Below are 22,856 nucleotides of genomic sequence, written 5' to 3' on the forward strand. Positions count from 1 at the left end.
GCTTATGGTTGGAAACTATCCTTCCGTAACATATGTATCAGAGAATATATATACAGTGTCATCCACAAAGTTAATCAAATGTTTCGAACATTTCAAGAAATTATCTAGAAACAAATTATCTAGACAGATGAGAAAACTATATTAATTGTAATAACTTTCGGTAGTAAGGATTCTATGTATATGCTTTCTCTCTCATTTTTTCTATTTTATTATATTAAGAAATTCGAAACGTCTGATAAAACTTCGTAAATTTCAATTGTATACGACGTCGAGCGCGACTAACCGACGCACCTTGACGGTGGGTCCATTTTGTTCGCGCAGGTGATAGTCTCGTCTCCCGGTTCACCTAGCAGCGAGGAGTCGGAGGCCTCGCCAGAGCCAATTAACAAGGGCCTCCTGGGCAACTTGGGATACGAAAAGAGCGACGAGACGGCGACGACGACGACAACGACATCGAGCACGTCGGGCGGCATTAGCGTCGGCGCCGGCGCCGGTACAGGTGTCGGCGTCGAGCAGGTGACGCCTACGAGCAGCGTCGACACCGAGGAGGGTAATCCCCAACATCCCGAGGAGGGCGAGAAAGGCGTCGAGGGTGACGTTGAAGCGAGCGACGACGATCGACACCAACATATGTCCAAGACGCACTAATTGTGGCCCGTCGTCGTCGCGCGGGTGTGCGCAGTGAGTAACGGAGAAGCCACGGAGATGACCATTCCTCGACAACGTAGACGAATTAAGGGCTGCTTCGTCAATTCTTACGTGTGGTATTGACGGACAGAAGATTGAAAGTTAGACCGATCGGCTCGGGAAATAAAACAAATTTGCAGAAAGCGACTTAGTTAATTTTATTAAAATCGTTAATTTTGTAGAATCGTAAATATTCTCGGATTATCAGAGGCTGATAACGTTTAGCTAAATACGAGATAGGATGAGCATGTTAAAGTGATCTGGACGAAAGTCTCGCACGGTGCTAATGTTCGAATGTCGATTCGTAAGAATCTTCGTTGCGCACCCCTATCGAGAGTTACGGTAGTTGATTGATTCCAGTCTATTCTGTTGCAATGGGCATGCTCGCTTGCGAGGAGTTGTTAAAGTTAAACGAGAAGAGAGCAAGAAAGGAAAAGGCGGACGGACAAATGGTCTCGATCAGTGTTGCTACATTATGCTGGAGCTACTATGTAGTAAAATAGAAACTAGCGATAGTAAATATCTCCCTTGAATGTTACGTCTCGATTTATCGCCTCTTCTAGTCGCAATTAAAATTTCGTAAGGAATAAAATGCGATACGTATACTTACGACTGTATTTAATTAAATATAGTCATAAAAAGGTAGCGTTACACGGAGGTGGTCGAGCAATTAAACGAAGAGACGTGATACTATGATCGTTATTCGTCATAGGAAGATAAATCAGGGATCGATATACATATATCTATTCTGCTAGAAGCAACTACAATTCGAACCGAAATGCTAGACAAGTAAGGAGTTGAAGATGGTTTACGTTACGTTATTAAAAAGTCGCTGCTGGGAAGGCAACTCAAACAATTCAGTCCTCAAACACGTTCAGTCCTCCGCACGTCACGAGAGTTTCCTTGTTTCGAAAACACTCGATAGCCTTTCACAAGTATAATGGTCTCTCGGAGCAAATGTTAGATCGCAGATGGATCCATCGCGCACACTTTGCCCTCGATGCTCTCGGGCCACCAAGGGGGACGAGGAAAAAGGAGGAGAAAGGGAATAGTCCCTCCACGTCGTCATCGTCGGCATTACTAACGTCAACACGACTCACATGACACACAACACACATAACTTAAGCGAGCCGGTCAACGAAGAGAGGCGCATGTGGCATACATAATAATCAGTTTATATGCGATATACTATATATACATATTATATATACATACGTAGACTAGTCACGATATTACGTGTGTGCTTTTGATAAAAAACTATTACTTGTAGCGTTAGCTAGCTCTCGTATACAAAAACAAAGATACATGAACAAACAAACCGACAAACAAACAAACAAACAAACAGCTGAACTAGACGATATACATAATATATATAAAGATGTTATACATACGCCGGGGAAGAGGGAAGCGCGAGGACATGGTGGTGTTTCTACATGTCGACAATAGGACACATAGGCGGATTCGTTCGGACATGTTTGCGCATAGATATAGTATCGGGCAATCAACTGGCTATTGTATCAATACCGGGCGATCGATTGTCCGAGATTGGGTCGCGGATGATTGGAACAGGAGGAGGAGGAGCAGAGGAGAAGCCGCCGCGGGAGGAACTGACCGAAAACGATAATAATTACGAGTAAACAGAAATGCTACCGTTAATTATCTATACTTTTAAAAACGGGGAACGTAAAAACGAGTAAAAAATAGCCAGTATTATTATACGTCTAAAGCAGTAAAACGATGATCGAACGAGAGAAAGAATGCGAAAATGCAATGAGCAAATGAGAGCGCTAGAGAAGAGAGAGAGGCGCGAATGAACTAACGTAAAATTAATAAACGATTAGGGAAGAAAGGAGGAGAATTAAACGTAGACGCAGCCGTGTCGTCGCCGTGATTGTTGGAAACGATCGAGCGACGATAAAATTACGCACTACGATTCGGAGCGAAGCCACGAGCGCCGATCGCGACTCGTCATAGTTATCGCCGTAACACACTGTTATCACACGATCTCACTCGTGGCTTGGTTCGCGATGAAGAAAAAAAGAAAAAGGAGCACTGTAACCTGTATAAACACGCACGTATAAATAGATATTATACACATCCGCGTAATCACCTCTTTCCGCACAGTTATAGCGTTACCGCGCGAGAGTTACCGTACTCGAGGGTTTAGGGCGAAGGGCAAATCGACGGGGCGAGGAGATAGGGAGAGAGTAAAGTTTTAATTGAAGTAGCCACGAAACCGAGACTAATTGTATAGCTGAGTGTAACGTGTACATATATACGTATACATATACGAGCCGCCATACGCAATCCTAGCTGTATTTCCAGCCCCAGACTGTGTGAATGTCGTTCGATGTGTTTGCGTGTGTGAGTGTGTGCGTGCGTGCGAGTGAATGCCGGGTACCAAAGTATCCTCTTTCGTTTCCCCGCGGATATATCAACGGATTTTCCGGAGAAACAAAGATCCCTTTTCGTAAAAATAGAATTCATAGGTAAAAAGCCAATCGTGATCCTTTCATCTTCGAAGCAATTTCTTTTAAATTATTTGCGGGATGCTGGCGTTACATTTTCACTACGAATCAATGTTTACAAGAATCGAATAATAAAACAATACACATTTACGAATAAAGTCAAATATTCATACAATCCATTTCCGTGATCGAGCGTTGTGAATTTTTAAGTGCTTTGTTTGTAGATCATAAGTTTTTAATTTGTACCCGCATTGCGTCAAACTTCTTCAATTGTAGATTGTGCTCTACTTTTGATAGAATTCGTACACTCCATAACGCATAAGCTTATAGGCCCATATGAGGTCTTGGCTTTTCAATATGATCGACTTAATTCATCATGAAGAACAGACGCAGACACAAAGTATCCAGTGTTCCTCGCCGTCCTGATTTTAGTAATAAATCAATTATGAAAGAAAGAGAGAATGAGAGTATGATTAACATTAACTATTATACGTGAAAGCACACTGCCGCAATTTTATATAATTGACTGTTGTTATACCTATAGCTACGTACATATATATATTATATACATTATATACATACACATTATACATATATACATATTAATCGAGACTTAACGAGCCGCGATACGTGTCGATCGCAAGGAGTCCAGGATATGGCCAGTGATTTAATTTAAGGTAGTTTCTTCCGCTGACGCGCGGATCCGAAATGAATTGAAATCTTTCGATGGCGGCGAGAGTCACGTTTGATCCCTACTAAGATTTACAGAAATTCTGAGGCAACGCGTTTCCACAGAGTGTAGATATCTAAGAGATACTTATATCTAAATACACCCAAAAACAGTTTCCAGATTTCTGTATCTTATCGAGAAAAACATTATCTAAAAATATTCAAGAATATTTAAGAAAAATAATTATTATTACACATGTTTGCCTGTATAAATTTGCGATTATCGATAAATGATAAGATATGCAATTTTTCGTAAGTTTTTCTCCTTCGATAAAAAAAAACGTGACAAACGCGGCCGGAGGATCAGCAGGATAGCGGAAGCTCGTTAGAGGATATTACTCATCGGGATCTTCGCGCGTTCTATATCCGCAATTTGGTTATGTAATAATTTTTCGAAAATATCCCTCTGTTCGCGTGCGCCATAGACTGGATGTAACGCGAGGTCCTTCGAGAGTCCTCGTATCGCTCGCGCAGGATAACCCCTTGGTCAAATTGAGCTAAGCAAAGGAACAGGGACGGCAAACGGACGCAGTAAATCGTGCTCTCGACTTTCCCACACAATCGCAATCCCCACATTTTATTTATCATTTTTCTCCCCTTCGTATCTCTTCCTTCAATAAAAAAAAAAAAAAAAAAACAGTAGGTATTAGGTAACAGAGAGTATTCCGATCTCGTGCTATTGATTGGCCGTATTAAACAGTCGAGTTTCGAATTTTAAAAAATGAGTACACCTCCGAAAGAAACGAGTCGGAATAGATATAGAAAAGAATAAAAAAGATCGGAAAGATACGCGTAATAACAAAATTCGCGGGAACAAAAGAAAAGTCAGTCAAGAACGCTCGAGAGTCACGCTAGAAATTCATAGAATTTGCTTACGACTTGCCAGGAGATGACGCAGATATCGAAGGATAGTAAAATAATGAGAAGAGCAAGGGGCATAACGTCGATATACAAATATAATTTTTTAACCCGCTTTACCTGATTCTCTTGTGCACTTGCATTTTATTAATCAAGAAATTATTATTATTACTTATGGAGGAATTCGCGTTAAACAGATCCAGAGACTTGTATTCACGATTTTAGAACTCTCGATCGAATGGTTTTGCAAGCACGTTTATATAAAAAAATTTATATACATACATATATATAATATATACATACATATATTAGATATAGTTTCTTTTTTATGCTAAATCAATAATCGCGATATATATGTAAAGGGCACAGTTTTATCAATAATTGAAAGTTTTTTATAAAATGTATCGTATCTCTAATAAGACCCTAATTAAATTTTATAGTGACAAAAATATGACACTTCTAGCTTTATTTTAATTTTTTAAGCTAATTAAGGTAATTAATTATTCAGCAACAAATTAATCCTAAGTATTAGTTTATTATTTTTAAGAAATGCAAGAATTTCTGACTAAACAAATCGATTTTTCGCTGTAAGGGACGGAGCGCACAAGTTTAAATATTTCTAACTTAATAATATACTATTGCTACTGCACACATATATTGTTTATAAGTTATATGTATAATCGCACGCGATGTTAGCAATTACATTATAAGATATTCTCAAATGACTACCATGTCATGGATACAAGTCTACTGGATCTTTGAATCTTAGCACTTACATATAAATATATATACGATGGACCACGTTTGTCATACTAAAACGTTTCTAAAAAAGAGAGATAAGGAAAGAAAGAAAGAAAGAAAAACTAAAAATTTTTTCATGATTTTTCTATAAGTTAGAAGCAGAACGTAGCGGAGCGCATCGGTTTTTCTTCCGCGCTCCAACACCATAAATTTCATACGTAAATGAACCATAATTAACTTTCTACAAATAACACTTGTATACTATACGTATAGTTTTAGCTATTTCCCAAAGCCGAATCGTCGCGAGGTTGACAAACATTACATCCGATACGGCGATCGATCCTTCATAAAGGAAGCGGAAGGACTCGTCGCACACATCAGCCCTTTCGTTTTCTTTAAGAACGATCGATCAAGTCCTTCCGATTCCTTCCAAACAAACGGGATCGTTTACGATCGGCAAAGCATTAATGTCCACGGTAGTTTTATCAAAAAAGAAATTTAAGAGATAATTCAAATAAATGGATGGATCGATTACGAATGCGGTTAGCTTAGCCGACGGAAAAAAAAGTATTTTGCAAAGACCATTACCGCGTATTCTTTGTTTAAATAATGATGGCGGTATCCTCGAGGAATCCCACGCATAATTTGAACCGTAAGATTTTTCCGATCTGAGAAAAATCCGAGAATCGCCAGTGCCTCCAATTTCTTCGTGTTACAAAGCGATCTAAAAGCGCTTGAAAAAGAAAACCTCGAGACGATTTTTAGCACAGCTTGGCTACGATTTACGTTGCTCTTCCTTCGTCCTTCCGGATGCCGGGCGATCTGCGGAGAATATTTTCCGCGACATACGTATGCCGAAGACGCGCGAGAAGATCGCGGAAGAGTCGAATTCCTCGAGTCACCGATCGCGACACGACGTGTGCAGAGTATTAGCATTGTAAATAGTCGCTGGAATAGTCATTGGAAAAGTAAAGCAGAGATTAATAATGTACTGTCATTCCTTTTTGGTGCTCAATGACTCTGAATAGATAATAATAGCTAACAGTCGGTATATTAATGATAAGCGTCACCATCCCATCTCGCCGCAATCGCGTTCAGTTTTATGTCGAAGGAAATTGAGGTTGCGATGGTGAAAACGCAATACATAAGATCGGACATCCCTTTGCACTTTACTGTTAAATATATCAAATATTTCCAAGCTGCGACATAGTTACATTATCTGGAAATTTTTATTTGACTCGGAATTGTTATTTCTAATCTTCTGTAATTGCTAATTATATTTTAGCATCAATATGTGCAAATTTTTCGACTGGAACTAGTAAGATTGTTTTCATCATCTCGCGCGGAAATTTCTCTCAAGCTCGAGCTGCGACGTCGAAAGATGACGTTCCTTTCCCCGAGAGAAGCGTTTCTCGAGAGACGAGACGCTGTACATAATAGCGATAATAATAATAATTTACATAATCGGGGGGCGCAATTCTCGGGAGAGTTTCGTGCATAAAAGGAATCGAGGTGAACTGGACGAGGGAGGTCGAGGAGGGATGTGAAGACGCTGCTTGTAAATAATGAATTTCAGTCTCAGTTGTCACGTGAGCAAGACTTGAATCGCAACATGACTAAAGAGGAAGTAATTACACATATACATATATATATATAAAAATGCGCGCAACACACACGTCATGTATATGTACACCTGTATTTTCGAGCGTAGCTTTTCTCGTGTAATTATCGAAATATGTATATCATTCGAAATCGCTCTGAACACACATATCCCACCCAGGATGCATCCTACTTAGGCAAACGTGTGAGTTGTAGATAATAATTGTGAATAATGCCGGAGAAGATTAATAAAACGATACTCTGAACACGATGGTTACGTATTAAATCACAAGAAACATTAATTTATAGGTACTTTATTTTACTTTGAAATTTTTATTAAATAATTATTCAAATACTATTGAATTTATATACATTTATATATATATATAACTGAGCTGAAAGCAGTGCAGAGGATATTTAATAAAATTTCCTTAGAAAACTTAAAAGAGCAATTAAAACGACGTAGTCTCAACTTAAGTGATTTAAACAATGTGAGACCATCCCCGTTTGAAGCAGCGTTTCTCAGGATTTTTCTCATGGCTGGTGTGCGAAAACGAAATTAATGAATGAATCATATGTCTGGTCGTTTCCACCCTTTATCGAGCAGGGGCATCATTAGGTCATAGGGTTACCCTGAAGCTTTCATCGTCCTACATATCATAGGGAAACAAAGAGGAAAGACACGTTTCTTTTTCCAGACAGAGAAAAATCAGACGGGCCTATAAACACAAAGGAGAATTTGCGAGCCCTCGATATGTCGATATGATTTGTATTTAGGATCGTGAGAAGATGGAGAGCGAGCGAAAGTGCGTTAGGGGTAAAACAAATAAAACAAAATGGGCCTCACAACACTGTATTAACTGTTAGGGAAAGCGAATTGCGTTTCGTATACGGTCCGGTCGAGACGAACGAGAAACACGCTTTTAGAATTAGTCGCAGCTTCGACCTAGACCCGACAGTCAATCGGGAAGCACGTCTTGTACCTTGAACGAGAATTTCCTATTTTTTATTTTCTTGCTACGTAGCATCTTCTCATTCTATTTTCTTTTTTGACATACGGAACAGTAGCGTAGACGTGACGTGCAAAACTCGGCGATTTAACTAACGTTCGTAAGGTTTTCTCATCGAGACAAATTTCACGGAAAGTTGCAGCCTTCTTTAACAACAAACACTTTAACACTTATCCTTTTCTCAATATTTAAAAACATTTTTTCTTACTCAATTTTTAAGGAAACGATAGCTAGGCCCATCTACATTTATTTGCAGCATTGGAATTACGGCACGTCAGTAAACGAATTTCTACAAGCCGATTTTTGTACATCGATCCTATGATTAAAACCCTACTATAAATATTATTCGAGATCAACAGTGACGCAGAGATTAATGCCGCGGCCGAATTTCCACATACACTTACGATGTATAAAATGCGAATTGGGTTGGACTTGGATCGAGAGCCAGTACAAAATAAAATTCTAAATTATGTCATTAATATCCTACTCGGCGCCGATCTTCGTTTTCGTTTTCACGCTTCATTCAGCACGTAGCTCGCACAAATCTACGACTTCCAGTTTACGTGACGGAACCGAGTATGTTAACCGTTTCGACGATCGGAAATTTCTACTTCACTTACTTCTTCCAATTTTATAAGAAAACAAGCGCGGAAAACCTAGAAAAATAATTCGTTCGGCGTTCTGCGAGGACAACAAGTGTCATCTTCGCGCGATTGGCGATGATCCTCATTCTTGTCATTGCTCGTTTCGCGAAAAACGTCGCTTTTCGTGGCAATCGTTTTCACACATCACAATCTCTTTTCCATACTCGCTGCAGTGCTGTATGACTTGCCGCATCGTTTTAGCCGCGTTAAACATACGTAAACCACAGAGGCGCGTTCGTTCTCCCGTAAACACACTATATCAATGCGTGCATCATTGCGAACTATATCATTATCGATCATAATCGCGCGAAGAGGAAAGAGAGGGGCGAAAGATTGATTATTCTTAGTGCTTAGGGACAAGCCTGTAAACTCTCTCTGTTAGTCGAAACTCAAAGATATAGTACGAATGTACAACCACAGTTACTAAATGTATCATACACGACTACTGAAGGGGAATATGCAAGACGTTAATTACCGTCGAAGATCTAAGGCTATTTTCGATCGATCCTTCCTATTCGTATACTCGCAATTCAAATTTTCTTTTCACTCAAATCGCGCCAAGTTTGACGGAAAATATAAGAAATGACCAAAAATGAGAGAGTAGCATAACGATAAGTACAATAATACAATAAATAACCAGCGATATCGGGGATTGCAAAATAGAATTATTTTCTATATAATTAGAAATACTCCGAAAATTAAAGAGATCTTTTCTTATATAATTTTTTTATCGTAATAACGATAAATTATCATGAAACTATACGAAAAACTCAATTACAAGTAAAACGGTTTAAAAATATATTGCAAACAAATATAAATTCATTAAATTTAAGTAACAACGTCGTCAAATTCTTTTATACCAAATATATCAGACTGCTAATTATAATATCAGTTATAATAATTATACGGAATACAAGGATGATATATGCTGTCAAGGATTGTAATTGCAAAAAACGGTTTGAAGTAAATCATGGTAATCGGCGAGTAATCGACGTCTACAAGACTAAACGACTATAGTTGTTAATGTAAATTGAAAGCGCGAAAGGTAGAGAATGCATCTGATGAGAGAATGCGGGACAGGTGGCAAGAGTGATCGCGAGAAAAAAAGAGGGAAGATACAATTTAAAAAAAGAAAACAGAAGTAAAACTGCATGATTGAGCGATTAAATCGTTCTATGAATTGAAAATTCTAAGTCTACAAATATATTTATGACGGAGAGAGAAAAGACAGAAGTGGAAAACGAAAAGGGGAGCGAAACGGAGAGAGTAGAAGCGACAGTAAGAAAAGCGAGAGATATAGATATAAATATATAAATATTAAAAAAAATATGAGAAAGGTATAAATACGACAAAGAATAAAAAAAAAACGGAGACAGGGAGAGAGAAAGTGAAACGAAAGTGAAGTGAAGAGAAAAAGATACTCGACGAGATACTAGAAGATGGTGGTGCAACGTAAACGACAAACAAGTATATCTATCAGTATTTACGCAGTAATCGAGAACTATCGTCGCGACTTAGATAAATATTATTGCCAGCATTTAAATAATTTTACTTGGATCTTCTAATCGAAACTGCAGCATTAAAAGTATACAAAAAAGGGGCGAGAAAGGGAGAGAAAGAGAAAGAGAGAGAGAAAAGGCGAAGATATATGCACGCGTAAAAAAAAAACGGCTGAAAAGCGAGAGCGAGTGGGGCGAACGAAGAATCGTAGTAAAGAGAGAAAGGAAAAAAGAGGACGACTATCGTTGATCGCTATATCAAGCAAGTAGATGTATATTTAAACGAAAACAAACAGTAGCGTGTCGGTATATTAGTGTTATAATTGCGAGGGTGCGTCGCCGCGTCTCATGCCAGATCATTGGCCGCTTATGCGAACCGATAATACGTGAGAGAGGGAGAGAAAGAGAGAAAAAAAATATGAAAATTCTCTATCCGAAAGACGAGGATCGATCGATTGCGTGTTGTGCGTGTACGAGTACATGGGAATATGCGGATATGTGTCAGTAAACGAGATATACAAATGCGTCAATTGTAAATCATGCGTTCAGCTTTAACGCGAATCTCATAAATTACGATTCTTCCCAAAAGCTTATACGAACATGCCCTTTGATTTATCTGTAAATTCAAATTGGAACTAGGATAAGGGTATTATGTTGAAATATACTTCAACATAGAGATATGACGGCAAAGTATTACGACAAAGAGTTATGATATGGTGTCGCACTTCGTAATTTTATAATCTATATGTAAAATATTTCGTAATTATAAAAATAATTGCCGTCATCAATTTATGTCTCTTTAATTTTGAAGTTACTGAGATAAATCTGCTTGCCTGAATTTAGAATAAAATTTTGCAAGTTCAAGCGACACATTTTTCTCCAAATTATTTCGACGGAGAGAAGAGATCGGGCTGATAAATAAATAAACAATAATTGTCGGGAAAAATGTTAAGGCTGAACACATCTCAAGAAAGTGCAAGAGCGCAGTGTGCGGATACTAGTCGACTTTAACACCAAAGAAACGAAGAAAATTACTTGCAATACGAAAATTATGCCTTTTAGAGGCTTTTCTACGATTGATTATCTTGTGGTCGAGCGTTTTGATGTAACGAAAAAAAATCGACGATTCGTTAAACGAGATTCGTTGTCTCGTAAATTCGCGCGATGCGCCGAGACGTAAATTTCGTTTTAGATGTAGCATATTAAACGTTTCATTTTTTTCGTCGTTATTGTTATTATTAGGTTCGTTAAGTTTGGCAATTCGGAAGCGATCGCTGCATTTCGTTGCGAGGAGAAAATCGTCAATCGGGAAAGTTACGCCGTCGCGATTCTCGAATGCTTGAATGACTGATTTTTTTCTCGATTGTTAATCTGAGTGAGCTTTGTCGAGTAATATCGTGTGCGACATGATATACGTAGGACTCCAGTTTCGCTGTTGAGCGACGCTTAAGTCGGTGTTTTAGATTCGCGCCAGTCCGACGCGCGAGTCAACGATACGCGAACGAGCGATTCGTTAACCGATTATACATATATATATATATAAAAAAGGAAAAAAGAATCAACAGTAGATATAGTAGAGCGTGACAACTTCAAAGGGGTAATACTACCGTTGTTCCGTTAATTGTTTTCATAGATTTTATTGCATCGCGACCGCGTCGAGTCATCCGCGATCGGGAAGCAAGCACAAAAATAAAATCGCTCCTTAATCGCGAGAATGATTAACTCATCGCCGTTCTCAATAAATAACACAACGCGCGCTGCAATATGTGTCAATGATTCTGTTCGATTATGACCATGTGTTTGATCACTTGATATCGGAACTTGGTTATGCCCGGCAATAATTGACAATCGCAAGAATTTATAATGTTCTCAAATTGGAAAGGAAACGAAACTTGAAAATCCGAACATTTTGTTTATTAAATTATTTTAGCGTCTAACTTTCCTAGCGTCATTCGTAAAATAGGAAATAATCATGCCTTTAAGTTAGAAGGAAATGTTATTTATATGTAAATCGACAAAATTCGATTCTGATAAGTAAAGGGGAAAAAAATGGAAATTTAGAATTAAACATCGATAAAATGAAACATAAAAATCACGTATTTATAATGTCGCTCTTAATTTGTTGTGTTGCACGACATTGATTATATTTTACGAGTGACACAATACGACGTAAAATAGTGAAAGACACATTGATTTTTCACTGGAGCTGCGCGTTTGTTAAAAAAAAAGATCGCCGATCGCCTATGCGAAATAAATTGAGGGATCGATAGAACTCATAGATAACCACTTTGGAGGAGAGTTTCCTCTGTATCCCAGAAACGAGCGATCGATTTCGATCGGTGGATTTAGTCAATTAGAGAATCCCTTGGAATATTTCCCATAAGTTGATCTAGGCGACCGCGAAATGCCCCAAGAGAATTAGAAAAATGAAAGATATATAGATATATATATATAGATAAATGTATATGTAGAATATATGTCGGATGTACACAGGCATGTAACAATATCGAGCGCTTTTGAAGGATCGATCGCGCGAGAAAGCGCACGCGACGCGGCCGCGGCTAGCCAGGACTATTTTTCTAAGTTGCAAAGTATAATAAATTAACGACGTGTTGCATTATCGTTACTAGAGTATATTATAATGTATATTGATATTTTAACTAGGCGAGATAAGTATGAGATAATGTTACGAGCGAGTAATATAAACGAGACTATATATCATAATAATTATCATGATTATCGCGCGATCCAGCGATAATCGCAATTAGCAGAGGTTCGCGCGTGCGGTCGATACGCGTGTGACGCGCGCGGCGCAATTAATTAGTCGAATGCGAGTTAATCGCGGGAGACGAATCGACGAAGTGCGGGACGAACGCGAGATGCCGGTCGAGAGGCTGCAATGGGAAGTGACGAAAGAATGTTCGGGCGGCTTTGTCGATTCGCGAAAATGCGAGAGGAAGGAACGAAAGAGACTGTAGTGGAATAAATGGAGCAATTAGGAGCATGAGTGTACGTAGACGAGTACGGATGTGTGTTTCAATATGTGCGTATGCGTGTGTGCGTGTGGACACGGGTATGAATGAGCGTGGGAGGGAGCAATGAATAAGCGTGTGTCGTTCTTCGGCCGCGGAGAGTAATAAAAGAAAAATAATGAATCGTTCTGTCAGTCACCTCACCTATATTATACAATATCATAATAATATGCTGCCATACGATATAAATATATGTCTACGGTAAGGAGTATATTAATAAAACATTACAAATAAATATGTTATAAGTAATTGTCTGCTATGTCTCTGTCCCTTCTTCGTGGTCAGTTTTCAGCACAAAACTTAATTGGAAGCGTGATGTTCTGGTCTAATTTTGGTAAAAAAATTCATTAATTTTATAAAATCGAAGGTAAGTAAAACTCAGATGTTTACAAAATAAAAATTTCATCTTAACATTGCGAGAAGTGAACAAAAAATTAATAATTCTAAAGAATAATAATTATTATACAATTTCTATTTTGCTGTTTTTATTATTTCTTTATACGTTTGTTAAAGAAGCGAAAGTATTTGACATTATCAATTTATATAGCTGTTTTCACATCTATCACCTAAGTTAATTGTTTTGAAAGAGGCAAGGGTTACAATTTTTACGCGCGTTGCTTTAGAATGATGTAAAATCGATTTGAGCAAAGCATAACCGAAACGTGCATAACTTATAATTAACTTGTTTTCGGTTTATGTAATTTCAGTGTGTACACTTGCATAATCGCGAAACTGACTCGGCCGGTTGCGAGTAATTTAAGCCGAAGAAATTGACCGTACTGACCCGTAAAACAGAGTTCTGCGTTAAAAACGCCTAGAATTATTTAAGAGATTCCGTTTCGCAAGTCGTAACGCTACATTAATTATTCGGCGATAATTCATACGCGATATGTATGAGATATATGAACGTAAAAAAGAACGCGCACTTACTCCAACCTGTTTAATTGCTTGTCCATATAGATGGGGCAATCGATCTGTTTTCTATTTCGTCCGGTGTCAGGTGTTTTATGCAAGAAGACACGTCGCATATAATTTATTTGAGTGAAAGCGATGCATCGTCGCACGTACAACGCCGCGCATGCAGTTTCTGTCTATATTGGAGGATGGTATGACATAGTTACATCATGTCAAGGCAGTCGTAGTTATTCAGCGAAAGCGTACTCACACGCCAATGTCACTGAACTTTACCGATGGGAGATTATCAATCGAGAACATATCTAAATTCGGCATATTTTCTGTTTGACGTAAAAAATTAATTTCTAAATAAAGAAAAGGAAGATTCTCCAGATTAAAATCATAAAATTATAAAACTGACTTATTCTTTATTTAAATCTTTTAATATCTTAAAAAAAATACAAAAATAGGAAAATACGTAACGTAAGTGAAACAAAAACGAAATAGACGACGTCAAATAAATTTCTTTGTCGCGAATTGTCGCAAACTTAGACTTATAATGTTGGAGCAGTCGTCAGGCTCTGGCAAGCGGAAAGGTGATTGCGCAAAAAGAAGGCTGCTCATAGAAGGTGCGCTTTCTACAGTTGGGTAGAGCTTGTTCCTGGGCGCAGAGTCTGGCGGTAGGCAAACAAAAAGCGTACAGCGACAGAAACGCGAAGCAATTCGGCGGGAGAAGAAGAGGACCAAGAAGAAGAAGCGGCAGAAAGCGTGGGAGAAGGAGGAGAAGCGGGATGCAACGATCTCCACGAAGGACGCGAAGTTTCGACGATTCAGTGGCAAGATGCGGTCAGTCAACGTTCATCGTGTTCTGCTTGCTTTGCTGATGATCATTGCTGTTATTACGTCAATTGCCGGAAAATTGCAGCCTGGTAAGTACTCTAACGAATATAATGCTAAACGTGTTACGCATCAGAATAATAAAAATAACAATCAAGTGCGCGGATTAAAAATCAGGTATTGCGCTAATAAAAATTGTCAAAATTCTTCATCATTTTCGTATCTATTAATGTAGATTACGTGATTTTATACACACTGTGTATTTGCCAATTATTTTTTAATATTTTTCTAAGTAAAAAAATGATTTTGCCGATGAAACGTAATATTATCGTGGTTCGTTAAAGTATAAATGGATAAGTAAAAGCCATATAGTGGTGTAAGTAAATATTTTAAAAAATTTGACTTACATCACTAAGGCTTTACCCCTCCAAATATATCGTGCAACTTTAAATCTTCACTGATCGGACCACCGCGTTTATGGTTCATTAACTTTAATATAGGTTGATACCAGCATAATTTGCTGATATTCGTTACGTAATTGCTGTAGACACGTGCGCCGTGCACACGCGTATATAAGTCGCCAGAAGCAGAATATCTAAATTTTTCCGCCGTGAAATGTCATTCAACTAAAAAAAAATCACGTAAACTCCAAATACCACACACGCTCACTATGCGCACGAAACAAACATTCGCACGATGAGAGATACCGACGTACTTTGCACCTTAAGGTCGCATTTACATATGACACACTTTCACAGCGCGACTATCATAATAGGGTTACATGATGCAATATTGCAATGTTGTGATAGATTGAAAATTAAATTATGCGAGCGCAGACTATATAGCATCCACCGGCGCGCAAATCGTACTGAAGCGATGTTGTGCCAATGATAATTTGCGGTGCTCCGCGGGTGAAAGTAAAGTATAAGTGGGGCGATCAGGCAAAAGAAATGTTAATAACGCGCAGATGTACACAATATCGCGATTGAAGCTCCGTTATTAAACTTTTCCCGTTAAAGTGATACTGTATTTCTTTGCAGTCAAACGTTTCACGGCGCGAAATCGTGGTATGCTAAGACGGATTGCCATTTCTCGCGAGGAAAAAAGTAAAATTTGTTACGGTAAGATAACACAGATTTTACTTTTATCTAGAATAATTTTAATACGTTGACATAAACAAATTTAATACAAATTCGATATTTCCGTTTGCAATTCGTTTTCTTTTCAAACAAGTATATTTTAAAATAATTTTTAATTATTTTCTCTTAATACAAATGTTAAAATTGTAAAGAAGAAAATTTTAAACCAGATAAAATAACAAAGGGTTAATTTTCCGGAACTTTAACATGTCTTAAAATAAATATTTATTTCCCGATATCGTCAAATATTTCAGATCTACTCGGTTGCTTTGCGGATCCGCCGCCGCATTTATCGATAAAACGGCCACCCGAGCATCCTAACGTAATTCAAACCAGGTTCTTCCTCTACACACGTGCGGACCGGCAAAATCCGAAACCCTTACAGTACGGGGACAACTTAAAGTCCATCGTTCATTCCCAATTCAATGTCAGCAAGCCTCTCAGCGTGTTGATACACGGTTTCAAGGGCAGCGGAAGCGACGTCGGCGCACTACTTGGCATAAATTTTCTTCTCGATATAGTAATCTTCAGCAGTTTATCTTTCAGTTTTAACAGTTTAACTAAACATCTTTTTCTTTCGATTTACCATTATAAAATTTTCAAGCAATCACTAAAGAAATGTTAAGATCTTCAAAATTCTGTTCAACTTCGCGTACAGGAAGACGTAAACGTCATTATCTTGGATTGGACGAAGGGGGCAGGCAGTTCTTACGGAGCTGCGGTGGCAAATAGCGAACTGGTTGGCCGTCAATTGGCCTTGGTGCTTTTAGACGCCATTAATTTGGGGGTCGATCCCGTCAACATCCACGTGATCGGTTTCAGTCTCGGCGCACACGTGGCTGGCTGCGCCTCGGAACTGTTGAAAAAGAGAAGTCTGCTTTTGGGTCGCATAACGGGTCTCGACCCGGCGTCACCCTTCTTCAGGCATCATCTGTTCCGGGAAAGGGCGAGAAAATTGGATGCCACCGATGCCCGTCTCGTCGATGTCATTCACACCGACGGCTCTCAGGATTTCATGGATGGCTTTGGCCTACTTAAGCCGATCGGACACATCGACTTTTTCCCTAACGGCGGCAGAGAGCAGCCCGGCTGCACCGATATTAAGAACTCGGTGATGGTCAGTCACTTGAAAGGTAAAGTAAAAAGTGATCCGCGAGCGCGATCATACATTAACAGGAAGTAGTCCAATATTTAATTATGCGTTCCATTTAATTATGTTCAATTTTGACTTATTTTCAGTTAAAGTTATTATAAGATGCAAAATATTTATATCGTGTCTAAATTTTAAAATATTTTATTCCCATATAGTTTTTTTAATTTTTCAATACACATTACTAGCAAATTGTACTGATTAATAACGTCAAGAAAAAAGTTTTAGATTTATTTTGCGATTATCATAAAGTATTTAATCCGTTTCTCATTAAAAAATGTTTATTAATTATATTTATTACATTTATCTTACATTTATCCGTTTTTATTAATTATTATCTTTATTACATTTATCTCTTTTTCGATAATTTGTTTTAGAGGATTTATTGGACAAGAATATAGCGTGTAGCCATTTAAGAGCTTTTCAGCTCTATATAGAGACCGTCCGCTCGCAAAATGAGAAATGCAAATTTATCGCATGGCCCTGTCCACAAGGAGGAATATCCTATGCAAAAGGGACATGCTTCCCTATGGAATCAACGAATTGGAACCAAGAGATGGGTTACGCGGCTAATCGTGGAGCCTTGGGAATCTATTATCTGGCGACTAAAGCCGAAACACCGTTTTGCGGTATCAGAATACAAGGATATAATTATCTATTCATTGGAGTAAATGGAGTAAATATAGAAAAGCAGAAGAATATTGACATTAATACTAATTTGTTATACAAATATATTATTAGACAATTGTTATACAAAATTATATTTAAGCAAAATTATACGTTAAAGACCTTATTATTACGAAACTTGGAAAATGTCGTAAATTTCAGGTCAACCAGTCAGAGCATCAGTGATGACGTCCGAAAATATGCTAAAAACATCTGGTATATTGCTTTTCAAAATCTTCCTTGCTAATTCCACAACACTCTTCAGAATTCCATGCACGTAAGTAAAAATTTCTATATAATAAATATCGCATGAATTTTAAAAGTTTTTGTTACATATTACGTTGGCATTTAATTCTACAATTCTTTTTTTCAAAAGATAGTGATTTAATTATATTCTTTTGTAACGTACAATTGCACAATGTATGCATAAATATTTGAAAAAAAAGATCAATCTTGAGTTTCGTAAATTACACAATTTATCTATGTGTAAATATTTGATAAAATCAGATAAATATTTGAATTTTGTAAATTGCGTTAATTTACGTAGCAGAGCCGTTAAATATTGTAATATTCGAAATATTATTCAAGCTTGTCCAAACGGATAAACGAACAAATGGCGTTTTATAACATTGCGGCAGTGGATTTTGACACGTTAACGGAAGATGTTGCATCGATCGTCGGTGTCGTCTCGTATCAGCGCACTTTTAACATGACCGAGGAGGACACTGATCCGGATACGGACGTAATACTTTTCAATAAACTGGCTCTCGAAGATCGTAAGGGCCATAGGTAAATGCGCAGCATATAATTATTTCGATAAAAACTCGCTAGCTATCAGATTTATTCGGAAGAAAGAGGATTAATTCTCTATCGCGTCTCGTGATTAAGTTCATGTTTAAGCCGATTATGGACAATTTATAATTTGTGTCAGAATTCTGGAATTCTATTTATAATTTTATGTGTCATATGATACCAAAACCAAGAGAAATTATATCAAATACGAGCGTTGAAATTATGTAAAAAAATGTGTATATAATTCTTTTATATTATGTTAATATATATTTATCATATTTTATATATTAATTATCAAAGATATAAAATATTCCTTATAAATTTAATTAAATATATAAAATATATCTTATAAATTTAATTATTAAATACATATATGACATGTTTACTTATTTATATACATATTTAAACGTACAGCACATAAAATTATAACTAGAATTTTGAATTAAAATCTGATGCGAATTACAGATCGTTCAAGCTTTATGCAACAAGCCGAAATAAATTGTACATACAATAATAATTAATTAAATAATTTTATGATCGATCAGGTGGGAATATTGCAGAACGAACACCGCAATCAATTCGCACGAGATGTACGTGGAACTGAGAAATGAACGCTGCACGCCATTGTAACAACTCTACCACGACAGTTTTATATTATCGAATAAAAGTGGTCCGCGCGTGCAAGCGGCCAGAGAAATCCCAAGTTCTTGTTCTGCGACACTTTTCTCTCTCTCGCATGTGTGGGTTAATTTAACCTACTTTCCACTTATTTGCCGTGAACTTGTATCGGCAGTCGAGTGCCGACTCACGATCTCGTCCCGTTAAATCGCGTAATTAAGCTCGCGGCGAAGATTAACGAGCATGCGGATGCAGCAAATAATTTTACTCACCGATCCGTCGTCGACCACCATCGATGCCGCCCCGTCCTTCGCCCTGCTCCGGCTTCCGGCTGCTCCGTTTCGTCGTTCTGGATACTCGCTCATCCAAACACATGTCCATTCGAGAAACACGATTACCCACGACGTGACAGTCGCTCGGAAGTTTGTACGACACTCCCGATGGCACGTACGATCCGCTACGAACGAGTAAATAACGCGAAAAGATGACCGGTCGTTGCACGCGACGCGACAGTTATAAACGGACGAGCGATGACCGATGTGCGCTGGCCGGCGAGAAATTCAAACTACGCGCGGATAACTTCACACCGATGCCCGACAATCGACACCGCGCGACGCGGACGCGAAGAATCCGCCCGTGCGCCGTGCGACGAAGTACTATCAGAGATTCGAAATTGTAGGTTAAAATCTCGTAATTTTAAGACACTTGTTGAGCGAAACCGATGAGAGGAAAGATAACTGAAAATTTTTACGTATTTTCAGTAACAAACGTGCTCAAGTTTACTCAAATCGTTGCTCATAGATGGCAGCGACAACTTTCTCACACTCGCGTCAGCGACCTCAACAAAGTTTAGCCCCCCCAAGTGGATTATTGATATATTTTTTTTTACCAATCGTTTGGTGGTTGATTGGTAGTATTTGGTACCGTATTCAAAACGTTCGGTAGTTTCTCGTTTTTCTAGGAAATCAAAAACAAATTTTTGATCTTTTTTTAGCCCCCCCATTTTGACTGTGGAAGTTTTTTTTTTTTTTAATTGATTGGCGATTGATTGGCAATGTTTAGTACCGCATTAAAAACTTTTGGTGGTTGCGCGTTTCTTTAGAAAATCGAAAAAACAAATTTTTGATCTTCTTTTAGCCCCCCCACTTTGACTGTGGTAATTTTTTTTTTTAATTGATTGGCGATTGATTGGCAATGTTTGGTACCGCATTGAAACCTTTTGGTAGTTTCGCGTTTTAAAAAGAAAGAATTAATTGTCAACAAATTTTTAACCTTCTTTAGCGCCTACACTTTGACTGTTGGGAATTTTAAATTCTTTTTTTACCAATCGTTTAGTGGTTGATTGGTAATGTTAAGAGCTGTAAGTTATTGAAAATTTTATTTTAACATTCCAGTTTTGTATAGTGACGATTGCACACATTGTGGGCATTCAGGAGCGCATACGTATGTATGTACACGCACTAGGCTCTGGGGTCACATGCGCATGCTCTAGGGCTTAAGTGGGGCGCACACACTTCTGCACAACGCATAATGCGTAAGCATAAGAAAATTGATTGGTCTATTTCCTTATGCACATGCATATGGACCAATCAATTCTCTCATGCTTATATGTTTATGCGCTCATTATAAAATTTTGTGTTCATAAATATATTTATGAAAAAAGTATATTTATAAAGTTAAAACATTCTTATCAAATCCTTACAAGGACCTCACTAGACAAAAATAAGGAAACCTTTCGTTAATGAAACTTTAGAAATAATGCAGAAACATAAATTGCTGATGCACCGACTAGGGCTAAAATGTGTCAATCGACATGGCAATTGCATACAAAATCTTATTCAATACAAGTTCATTCCACCTGCAGTATACAAAGTATAATTGCAGCATCAAATTATAATTCACTATTGATTATCCATTAAAAGCTATGACATTGCCATATAAACGCAGTATAATAATACTTTCATTAATTAATTATAATCTTTAATAGAAATTACGTGGATGTAGATTTATCCACAAACTATCCACATGGATGCAACGTTCTTTTTTCATCACTAATCTTTTATCCTCGAAATGTCGATAAAAATTCCCTGTCAGTCGCCGCCAATGATTCCTTTCCTGAGGTATTCTTATGTTCCCCCTTTATCCCAGGAAAGGAATCATTGGCGGCGACTGTACATATCTCTTAATAGATATATCCACAGAGAATCTACATTGATATTTCAAGGATAAAAGACTTCGATGTAGTGATGAAAAAAGAACGTTGCATCTATGTGGATAGTTTGTGGATATTTACCTTCTTAACTGTAAACATTAGATATAGTCATACTTCATAAGTAACAATGTAATTATAATTTTTAAGGAAGTATTTTATTTTGATATAAAATAAATTGTTCCCACGTGATGCAGAAGAGCGGATGTGTTATTTTTTAAAATCGCCTTATCGTTTTAACTACAAACATCAGGTTTCTTAATTTAGTTATTTTATATGTGCAACTAGAAAGCAATGATATAACTATAATCTTTTAATATAATTTCAGCACATATGCATTTTATTTAAAATATTAAAAGCGTAATGTAAAGAATATAGAATTTAATATTTTTTCGCGACTTATTTTCTCGAGGATAAGTATCAAGTAATTTATTGGAATCATCACCGCGTCTCTATACTTCGTAGATGGCATTGATTCATAATAGCTGAAATGATTTGATATATACATTTGATATATATTCACTTAAAAAAAAAAAATGAAAAATGATGTAACATCAAGTGGCGTTTAACTTTGTTAGCGAAAAGAGAAGTGAGAGTAAAAGTGTCAATAAATAATAGTAAATAGTTTCTAAAGGTGCGATTTCATTGACGCTAGAAACCAGCGGCAGCGTCAAGAAAATGTAGTGGGGGAAGAAGTTCAGACCGTCTCAACTTTTTAACGTACCGCAAAATTCAACGAAACTTCTTCCCCCACTACATTTTCTTGACGCTGCCGCTGGTTTCTAGCGTCAATGAAATTGCACCTTAAAAGTTTGTTCTCGCAATATTGTATTTCAATATTTTTTTAATCAAGCAGTTTTTCAATTAGCGATTTAATTAGTCAAAGAAGCAAGAAAGAATATCTACATTTAGAACAGAAATGTGCATAATATAATAATTTTGGTATACGTAAATTTTTGAATGTGTGGAATATTTGCGCAAACAAAATATAGGTACCTAATTAGATTCAGTTTTATGTTTCGGGGAAAACTAAATTATTTCTCTCTTTTTTCCATTGCGGAGAGAGATACTTGAGAGCATAGTGTACAAAAGCGAATGTATGAAATTAAGGGTTTAATTAAAATTTTTTGCATTCCTAAATTAAAAGAATAAGAAAAGAAATTCATTTTACTCGCTACTTGGAACTAATTTTTGTTTACATTATTTTAACTCTTTAACTAGAAATTAGACTTATATTTTAACTTATTAATCTTTATATGCTTAATTTATAAGTAATAATATAAC

General features: G+C 37.3%; 2 protein-coding genes across 6 annotated transcripts in view; both read left to right on the forward strand.

Annotated features, from left to right (window-relative positions):
• Rhogap100f (Rho GTPase activating protein at 100F) overlaps nt 1-13,516 on the forward strand; it is a 65,934-nt gene extending 52,418 nt beyond the window's left edge. For all 5 annotated transcript variants that reach the window (XM_071776543.1, XM_071776544.1, XM_071776540.1 and 2 more), the window contains one exon: nt 322-13,516. In XM_071776543.1, the coding sequence (XP_071632644.1) occupies nt 322-648 (327 nt within the window). In that variant the 3' untranslated portion in view covers nt 649-13,516. The remainder of the gene's footprint in view (nt 1-321) is intronic.
• Nucleotides 13,517-14,091: 575 nt separating this feature from the next.
• On the forward strand, nt 14,092-21,766 carry LOC139811974 (pancreatic lipase-related protein 2). Its single transcript, XM_071776546.1, has 8 exons — nt 14,092-15,090; nt 16,039-16,119; nt 16,392-16,657; nt 16,796-17,270; nt 17,665-17,916; nt 18,116-18,230; nt 18,542-18,742; nt 19,291-21,766. Exons 1-8 carry the CDS (start codon nt 15,003-15,005, stop codon nt 19,373-19,375), a joined length of 1,563 nt encoding a protein of 520 aa, XP_071632647.1. The 5' UTR covers nt 14,092-15,002; the 3' UTR covers nt 19,376-21,766.
• The last annotated feature ends 1,090 nt before the right edge of the window (nt 21,767-22,856 follow it).

This window comes from Temnothorax longispinosus, chromosome 4 (assembly GCF_030848805.1).
Source record: "Temnothorax longispinosus isolate EJ_2023e chromosome 4, Tlon_JGU_v1, whole genome shotgun sequence".
Lineage (NCBI taxonomy): Eukaryota > Metazoa > Arthropoda > Insecta > Hymenoptera > Formicidae > Temnothorax > Temnothorax longispinosus.